This window comes from Lipophrys pholis (genome assembly GCF_963383615.2).
Source record: "Lipophrys pholis genome assembly, chromosome: 5".
In the NCBI taxonomy this organism is placed as follows: Eukaryota; Metazoa; Chordata; class Actinopteri; order Blenniiformes; family Blenniidae; genus Lipophrys; species Lipophrys pholis.
Window position 1 is genome coordinate 10,683,047 of NC_137628.1, and position 9,568 is coordinate 10,692,614.

The 9,568-nt window shown below is 38.8% G+C and overlaps 1 protein-coding gene across 6 annotated transcripts in view; it reads left to right on the forward strand.

Annotated features, from left to right (window-relative positions):
- The window catches only part of myom2a (myomesin 2a), a gene marked incomplete at its 5' end in the record, with an annotated part of 49,538 nt that extends 39,974 nt beyond the window's left edge, over positions 1-9,564 (forward strand). For all 6 annotated transcript variants that reach the window (XM_080463415.1, XM_080463417.1, XM_080463419.1 and 3 more), the window contains 9 exons: positions 384-497; positions 2,447-2,534; positions 2,615-2,653; positions 4,537-4,642; positions 4,853-5,016; positions 7,106-7,142; positions 7,229-7,251; positions 7,555-7,610; positions 8,381-9,564. In XM_080463415.1, coding sequence (XP_080319541.1) covers positions 384-497; positions 2,447-2,534; positions 2,615-2,653; positions 4,537-4,642; positions 4,853-5,016; positions 7,106-7,142; positions 7,229-7,251; positions 7,555-7,610; positions 8,381-8,950 — 1,197 coding nt within the window. In that variant the 3' untranslated portion in view covers positions 8,951-9,564. The remainder of the gene's footprint in view (positions 1-383; positions 498-2,446; positions 2,535-2,614; positions 2,654-4,536; positions 4,643-4,852; positions 5,017-7,105; positions 7,143-7,228; positions 7,252-7,554; positions 7,611-8,380) is intronic.
- Between the last annotated feature and the right edge of the window lie 4 nt (positions 9,565-9,568).

Below are 9,568 nucleotides of genomic sequence, written 5' to 3' on the forward strand. Positions count from 1 at the left end.
TATTTAAACTCAATTGTTGGATATGTGAAGTCGTTTTGTCTTAAACAATTCAAAACAACAAGAAAACAAAGACAAATCTTCTTAAGTCAATAAGATAAACATACGATAGCTAAATTGATTTCTGAAATACCACTTTGTACCACTAGATGGCGCAGTACTGACACTGCCTGTTTCAAAGCAAAAAAAACAAAAAAAGCTGTAAATCTGTGATATATATATATATATATATATATACACACACACAACTCTTAAGAGAAGTGTCTCACTAGCGCTACCCAGTGCAGAAAAGTGGCATTACCTTGTCCTGACGTACTTTTCCTTTATCACTATCTCTTGTGTTTGAATTTTTTGGGTGTTTAGTGAATCCTTCATGTTTCTCTCAGATGGCCAATGTGAAGAAGGAGACGTCTTTCCACTGGTTCAAGGAGGATGATGAGATCGTCCCAGAGACTCCTCCTAATGTCATGTCTGGAGCCTGCGCTCTTCCCATCCCGCTGGTAACGTCTGCAGCTCAACGCTCAACAGGCTGAACTCTGCCTCTGTTCAGCTTTTCAGCTCAGACTAAAGTTCTGTTACGGATCAGCACAGTGCAGAGCAATCAGTTAACCCGGGGTGTCAAACATATTTTATTTCCGTCCAGATTTAAACTTAAAGGTTTTTATTAGTTTTGGTGGAACACCTCAGGTGTAAAGCATATCTGTAACACTGCATTATATTATCACTCTAATACTCAAAACCACTTTAACACATTTTTACAATGAATAGCCAGAACAAATATGTAATGAACTGTTGCATACGGTAGTTTTTTTAGAAAATGAACAAGTTATTTTGTTTATTACTTATTATAATAAGTTGTTTCTTATAAAAGCCAACCAGAGCATGGAGGGACATTTTTTAGCCATTATTACATCTTGTATTTAAGTTCTTTATTCGCATGTTATTACTCAATGAAGTGTTTCACCTCTTCATGATGGAAAAGCTCGTCTTGTTTCGACTTAGTGCTCACGATGCTTTCACTCTTAAGATGAGAGCTGATATGAGAAGTCGTGGCACCGTATTTAATTACAGCCCCAATAAAACAAGTGTGAACAGACTGAGAGCCTGTTCAACAGGTTGTGCTGTAAATAACTGAACAGTGTTACCGTATCTAATGCGTCAATGACATTTAAGAACCTCTGAAAAAACACATTCTAGAAATAGTTAATATTTAGAAACATTCTCAAGGGTTTAGTCCTGAAATAAATAGACTTTTCATTTATTTTCCTCTATCACCCACAGATTTTACTCTGAATGGATGGCACATATTGTTTACTTTTGTGACTTGTGTTGCAGAGTATAATTTCTCTATTAATGAATATGACAACTATCCCATCAACTATTCCTCTTTTTGATTAGAAAACTGCTCATAACCTGCAAAAAAAGTTTTTATTGCCAAGAAATGCAGTTTCATTTATGCATTACTACATTATTGTCTGCAGTTATTACATTTTGAAAATATTGTTTTTATGCTACATTAATCAGGTCATAACTTATTACACGATTGGCAAAATTTTATTAAAAATAATGGATCAAACATCTTCTTGCACTTTTGTCAAGTTATTACGTTATGGGCTTCGTGACATTTAAAAAAGCAGATATTATGACATTATTGATTGTTACAAAGTACCACAGCTGAAAAATATATATATTTTAACTATAAGTTAAAGTGTTAAGTGTTGTAATTTGATTGCTCTTTCCAAAGAGTTTATTTTAATTAGAAATGATAAAAAATTTATGGTGTTTATTCCAACTGACTTGAAAATGTAACACAACGGGAAAAGGTCAGTTTTCAACATCGTGTTTTAAAGTGTTTCAGCTTATTACTGTGAGCGTTTATAGTCCAACACATGCAAAAAATTAAAGTTAAGTTCGCCTCAATGCTTCTTTTGAAATTCAAAACTATTAAAATCACTGTCTGCTGACATCATTAAACCTTCTTTACACAACAACGTTTTCAAGTGAAAAGGGAAAACATGGGTTGAGTTTTGTGTGTTTACACAACAATGGTGCCACAACTTCTTGAAAACGCTCAGACTCCGTTTCCATGCGCACCTACGGCCGTAGTAAATACTTGCTCTGCACATGCTCAGTAGAAGGACCATCAGAACAATGTTTCCTCAGAGTGTCATGTCTGTTGACAAAAACAATGCATTTTCACTTGAAACGTGTAAACGGGGCCTAAGATTCTACAAGTATTTACAAAAAAACTGGAATTTGTTGTGGTTGTGTTTTAGTGTTGAGCCATCATCATATTCAGTTACTCCTAATATATACCGCGGTTCTGAAGATAAATTCAAACTTAAGTGGATGAATGAATTTCCAGCTGCACTTCACTGTTTCCTGAATATCTTTAAAGTTGTAAAGCGTCGTCTCTGCTCGCGGACGTGATGATCTGGTGTTTGTTCAGTTCTCCAGGAAAGATCAGGGTGTGTACAAGGCGTCGCTCAGTGACGACAGAGGAAAAGACGTGTCTGTGTTCGACATCTCCGGCCAGGGTAACTTTGACTCAACCTCTTTATATTGTTCTAAATCTGTTTCAATATGTTTCTGAACCGTTTTCCTGCTGTCTTTTCAGTGTTTGACGATATCATCAACGCCATCGCCCAGATTGCTGGTAGGTTTAATCACATGATGAATAAACCGAATTATACTTGTTGACGCACTGGAGGTCAGACTGTCTGTCCTCAACAAACCCCCTTAGGACAAATCAGGAGCTCGTGATTTTCTCTCTCGTGAAGAAAACTACTTAATTTAATAGAGCACTGACACATTTAGAACTTTTTCTGCAGGAAGGAAACTGCAGCAGGTCTGAACATGTGTGTAAAAACACATCCAGATGAAAGCAGCTTGATATGAGTAACAAGGCTGAATAAACATTTATATAAGCTTTTCCCAGAAGGCTGTCTATCTCATCCTAATTATTTGTCTCTGAGTAAAGATCATGATTTAAAAAAGGGTGATAAAACCAGTATCTATTAAAATATATTTTATCAGAACTGAATATAATGTAAAACCTTCAGAACAAAGAGAAGTGTGTCAGAAGCTGCTGTCGCAGGCCATAGGTACAGACACACTCTGGATTTCACATTTTCTGATCTATTGAGTTTTAATCCCTTTATTATTTAGGTATATTGATTCATTAGGATAGATTAAGAAGTCTGGCCCTCACCTCAGTGTCAGTATTTACTGAGGGGTGAAAACAAGTAATGTATATCTGAGGGTACAGGAAGCTGATGGCAGATACTTGTAGATACCAATATTTCAAACGACTTATTTAATTTTTATCATGTCTTATTTGGTTTTCAACTTTGTATTTATTCTGTGTGGAGAAATGCTTACAGGAATTTCCCTCTGGGATTAATTCATTATTTTTCTATTCTATTCTATTCTAAAATGTCAAAATTGTCAAAAGAAAATGCCGTAAAATAACGATGAAACCGCTAAAAACAGATGAAAAGGCAATGAAATGTTTTCCATGCTAAACTGGAATTGAAATGGCAATGTAAACTAATGGAAATTAGTTTGGATCAATTTCACAGGCTGGATGTATTATGTGTTTTTTATAGTGTCTAATTTTACTGTATTTTGTACATAATCTGTTGATAATCTGGATTTTGTAATCTCTTTTAGGCCCTCTCCCTCAAAGCACCATTTCCCAGGTCGTCATTGTAAATGAGACTTAACTGGTTAAATGAATAAAAACAAAAACATTGACCACTGATTTCCAAACAACACATTTCACCTCAAACTTTACTCAGATATACCTTAAAGAAAATGTATATTTAAAGTATGACTCATCTGTTGTGATAGAAAATTATATTATAGAACAAAATATTGTATATTTATCAAATTCTGACAGTTTCTCACACCCGACTCGACGAACTTTATAACAGGTTAAATGAACTCTCTTCAACAATCAATGGTACAAAAATTATTAATAAATTGAAATAACAACTTTTCATTATAGAAAATCAAAATTCAGCAACAAGATAATTTAAGAAATAAATTTCTATAAGTGAGACTAGACATCAAAAAAGAAAATATAATTTAGTCTTCCGATAATACATATTTCACAAAATATATCTCTTACTGTTATTTCAGTATAATAACAGAAATATTACATTAGAAGCTTTACAGAAATAGTACCCATAGTTTAAAAAAACTATTTGTGATCAGATTAAATGGCTTTTTCACATGTTTGTATTTGTTATATATTGTACATCTGTGCTTTCAGTCATTCGCACCTTTTATTAGCTCTTTTATTCTGTTTTGGGGTTTGTTTGTTTTGTTGAATAATATTGTGCTTTTATGGATCTAAAGTGCTGTGTGGGACTACTAAGTACTACAAACTGCTGTAAAACTACATTTTGATGGATTGATTTCATTTTGAGGGGAGTTTTTACTCTTAACTTGAACTGTTAAGTTTTCCTGTTTTGAGTTGAAGCTGTGGAGAGTTGTGTGTTTTCAGCAGAGTGTGTGTTCTCCCCGCCCGGTCAGGTGCGTCTGCCTCTGAGCTGGTGCTGCAGTGTACTCCAGAGGGCATCAGGCTGCAGTGCTACATGAACTACTACACAGAGGAGATGAAGACCTCCTGGAAGCACAAGTACTCCTCAAATGCTTCCTCTCACTCAGAATGTCAAGTCAATACTCATGAGGCTGATATGATGAGCTTTTGGTGTTGAATCTAATATTCATTGATGGGGCTTATTGCACTTTTTCCTCTCCAGTCAGACTTGAGCTGAACTGTGAAAGTGTTTCAGTCAGCGTAAATCTTGGTCTGAGCCATGATGGATTCTGTGTTGTGACTCTACAGGGAGAGTAAGATCGCCTCCTCTGAGAAGATGAGGATCGGCGGCACGGCCGAGATGGCCTGGATGCAGATCTGCGACCCCAGCGACAAGGAGAAGGGCCACTACTCCATCGAGATCTCAGACGGCGTGAAGACCCACACCAGAACATTCGACCTCTCCGGACAAGGTCAGAAACTCTTTTCTACTTTGGATCCAGTGCAACGCTTCCCAAACTTCTTCTTTACTTGTTCGACCTCAGGTTGCCTCTGAGAACGGTTGAAATGTTTACAGTTTGGTGGTTTGACGGGCTGATTGGAGCCTTTTGCTGGCCGGTTCTGGCCTTCATGCCTTATGTTTGACACCCCTGCTCTAGATTAAGAGTTTTATTTTGAGTTCATTAGAGATTTGACAGTTTGATTTGATGATCCCAGAGCGGGCAAAACCTCAACCCTCCCGGTGATCTCTTTTGCTCTTAAATAGTCATGGATCCCAAAGGAGTAGCCACCATGTCACCATTGCAGTCCACATTCTAAAGCTCATTTAAGATTTATTGAGGCAGCAGTGGACATAAATGTAAATCAGATGTAGATATTTTAGATTAGATGAAGCTTTTCAACCATTTTTCTGCAGTTTCCCTCAAAAAGTTTAAGAAGTCTTGCAGCATTACAGATTGATAGAAAGTACAGACAATAGCACCCACCGCAGGAATAAAAGAAAATAAGTAACCTAATTTAACTAAATAATTTTCACACCCATATGTCACATTGCATTATAATTAATGTTTTATGAATATCAGAATCTACTTAGCTCCACAGCAGCTGTATGAATATCAATATAATTCAATAGTGATAATGATTGACTGAGACCCCGCAAAAGTGTGTTATAATGCTCATTATGCAGATAGATTGTGCTTTCTGTGTTCGTTTGATTGAGCGCAAAATTAAGCCATGGTTCAAAAAGTATTGGAGTAGGAAGTCATTAAACATATCAGAACATTACAGAAAAAAGTGTGAGTTTGTCAAGACAAAAGGGAACAGGCAACTTAGAAAAACAAGAGCAACACTAGACATTCAGAAGAAGAGTTATAACCCTGAAAATATCTTGTAATAAAGTCCACAAATAAAAGTCGTGGTGAGCCGGCTGATGAAGTGACCACAATAAAAGCAACTGCTGAAGGTTGAGCTGATTTACACCATGATTTTCAAATGCAAAAAATTGAGATTCAATCACAAACAATCCAACATTGTAAATCGTGATGGGAATTAATTATTAGCAGAACCCCTCCCAGTATTTCACAGCATCTGGAACATACTTTGATGTTCCATATTCTTGAAGGTGAACACACTTTGTCCTTGGTTACGCAGCGTTTCAAGTAAAAAGCAGTCGTTTTTGCATTTCGTTGCAATAAAGTTTTGCCTTTAACGTGTGATGTTTTGAAAACTGTCCGTTTACATGGAAATTATATAAACGCAGAAAATTATGCCATTTTCATGATGAGCCACTAGTGGGTGCTGTTGTTTGTTTTTGTAATGAAACCACACACACATACACACGGACAACAATAAGCTATAAACATTAACAATGGGAGTACACAGACATTCTCGTGGACAAACTTCCACGTTGTATTGTTATTACAGTGACTGTCGACTATAAAACTACCAAGTCCCAGGAAAATATGGACTGGGAGTCAAGACACTGTGCAGGAAACATTGTTCTTATTGTCCACCTGCTGAGCATGTGCAGAAGAACGATTTATTAAAGCCGTGGTGCGCATGACCAGAGTCAAGAGCATTTTTAAAAAGTTCCACCTTGGGGGCCATTTCCATAAAGTTGCATTTCAGTGGCTTCGTTGTCATGTAAACAGACAGAGAAACTAGGAAAAGTTTTCCGTTTTCACTTGAAAGCATTGCTTTGTAAATCGGAAGTGTGCGCTGTTTTGCATGTTTGTCAGAAACAATCCTCAGTATGTCCTGTTAGTAAATCTGCCACTTTGCTTATTTGTGCAAAACAAAAAAGGTTTGTGCAAGTTTTATACATGCAAACCGTCAGCTCATTATATTTATAGTGTTTATGTAACATTCAGTTAATCACATTGAGCTTTCAGTTGAAATCAGATTACATTTTAGGACCACAAACTTCAGATTGGGAACCACTAATCCAGTAATTATGACTTTTTATTGAATATTAGTCATGTATGTGTTTATATTTACTTTGATTTTTTTTTTTTTAATCGTCTGTAAAACGTTTTGTGATTAAAAATGTGTTGTTTTTTTCAGCATATACTGATGCCTATGAAGAATACCTCAGACTGAAGTAAGTACATACATGATCCATAACGTGGTTGTAATGTTTGTTTAAACATGTTACACTCATGAAACTCTTCTGTTTTTGTTCTTCAGGGCAGCTGCATTCGCCGAGAAGAGTGAGTACAGAAACCTACTGTTACTATTTAGCGAAATGACTTTGGCCTGTTTATTATTCTTCAAGCAGTTTATGTCAAAGACATGTTATCAATACTCTTCAACTCCTCTCTAAATATTTTGTACATTCTGAACATTTGTTTCTTACGAGCAAGTTGTTTGCTTTTGTGAAAAAGTGGAAATTACTGCTTCTCCTCCTCTTCCTCCTCATCGGATTTTCCAAACAAGCATATAAAGGAAAATTTAGAGGAACTTTGAGCTTAATCGTTGGGATTGTGTGATTGAAAACCTTCTCTCCCTCTCAGACCGTGGCAGAGTGGTGGGCGGCCTGCCGGACGTGGTCACTATCATGGAGGAGAAGGTGAGGATCACTGAAGCTTTCCCATGAGTCGAAGCTGCACTACAACTGCTTTTAGACAGTTAGTTTGCTTCATTATGTCAGCGAGCTGCCCAGGCAGCATTCCTGCAGAGTGCCAGCAGCAAATAAACAAGAGAATGGGCAGTACGGGACGTCACCTCTTCATTCAACTGACAGACGAGTGACGGCTGGAAGTCTTTCTCCCATGCAAACAGACGGTGATGTTTGGGACTCTGCCTAGAGAGACAGAACCACACGCTAAGAAGCACACAGTGTTATTACAAAAGCCAAAACACAAAGACGGAGGCTGCAAAACAAACACACAAGTCACAGCATGAAGTCAAAATGCCACAATATTAACAGACAAAATTCTAAATACAAGAGTGACAGCATGACGAGAAGACTTCAGCAGTGTCTAAATTTACTATCAAAACATTCTGCGTTGTAGAGTTTGTATTTCTGTAGTTTTTGTTTGTGTTGTGAATTTTGCATTCATATTTTTGTATCCATCTCATTTTGTGTTTGTGTTTTGTTTTCTGTTTATGTGTTATGGCTTTTTTTTATTGTTTTAACACTTTTGGGTCATTTCACTCAAAGTACAAAATGTTTAGACTTTTGTTATTTTCAGCTCCAACATTAATAACTGAAGGTTGTGTAAACATCAGACTTTTTGGAGTCGTTCTGTAGACAACTTTTTTCTGGTCCACGTGAGCTCAAGCTCAAATATAATGCCTGTATGACCTTTGACCTGAGTGGCCTGTCGCCCTCTGCAGTCGCTGAGCCTGACCTGCACCGTGTGGGGCGAGCCGACCCCCGAGGTCACCTGGTTCAAGAACGAGCAGGAAGTCGCCTCCACCGAACACACCAAGGTCATGTTTGACGGCGGCAAGTTCGCCAGCCTCGTCATCACCAAAGTCACCCCTGAAGACTCGGGCAAGTACAGCATCAACGTGCGGAACAAGTATGGCGGCGAGTTCGTGGAGATCACCGTCAGCGTCTACAAACACGGAGAGCAGCTCCCCGAGCCCAAAATGGGACTGCCCAAAGGGGCCACGCCCGCGTCCACGCCTGTGCCGCCCAAGTCCCCAGCTCCCCCCTCTAAGACCCCCACCCCCACCCCCTCTAAATCCCAGACCCCAGCGCCTTCAATGAAGAGCCCGACCCCCGGCTCCACCCCGGCTTCCACCCCAGGCCCCAAGTCTCCCACCCCAGGCTTCAAGTCTCCCACCCCGGCCCCCAAGTCGCCCACTCCCACTCCAAAGTCTCCAACCCCAACATCCCGCGGCGCCAAGTCTCCCACCCCACCCAGATTCATGAAGTCTCCCACCCCGCCCAGGAAGTAAAAGACGTTGATGATGTCTAAGGGGTGGGGGGGGCGTTCGCTGGAGATTTCGAGCATGAGTGTGAAGCTATGAGCTTTGAAGTTTAGTTTGACCTAGAAGTTAAAGTCCCACTTTGTAACCTGCTGCCTATTCTGGACTACAACTCTCCATTATGATGACATGTCAGCTGTTCACTGTGCTTTTCACACAAGTGGGAAAAAAGGCAACAAAAAAACCCGAAAGGGCTGTGGTAGATTGTTGGTAACATTTAAAAAGCTGCACCTTCCACTGTGTAACATTAGTGGAACGACTGTATCAGTACTTTGTGGATGTCCAGAGAGAGACACTGGTTTGACCTTAAAGTCCATCAGTGACATCCATGAGAATTAAGTCACAACCTGGCTGCCAGATAGTTTGGTAACTGATGACGAAACCAAAGAGAAACCACAAACATCCGGTCAGTCCCGGTGTGGGAATTCATCACCAAGCACCACATTGTCACACTTTCTTTTTCTCCTTCATTGTCAGCTTTGTCTCTCCCGGTAGATCTCATCTCAAGTTCATCTGTCTGTCACATCTCCTGCTATCTTCCTCCCGGTGCTTAGTGATGGCAATAAACTTTACCTATCAACCTTCCTC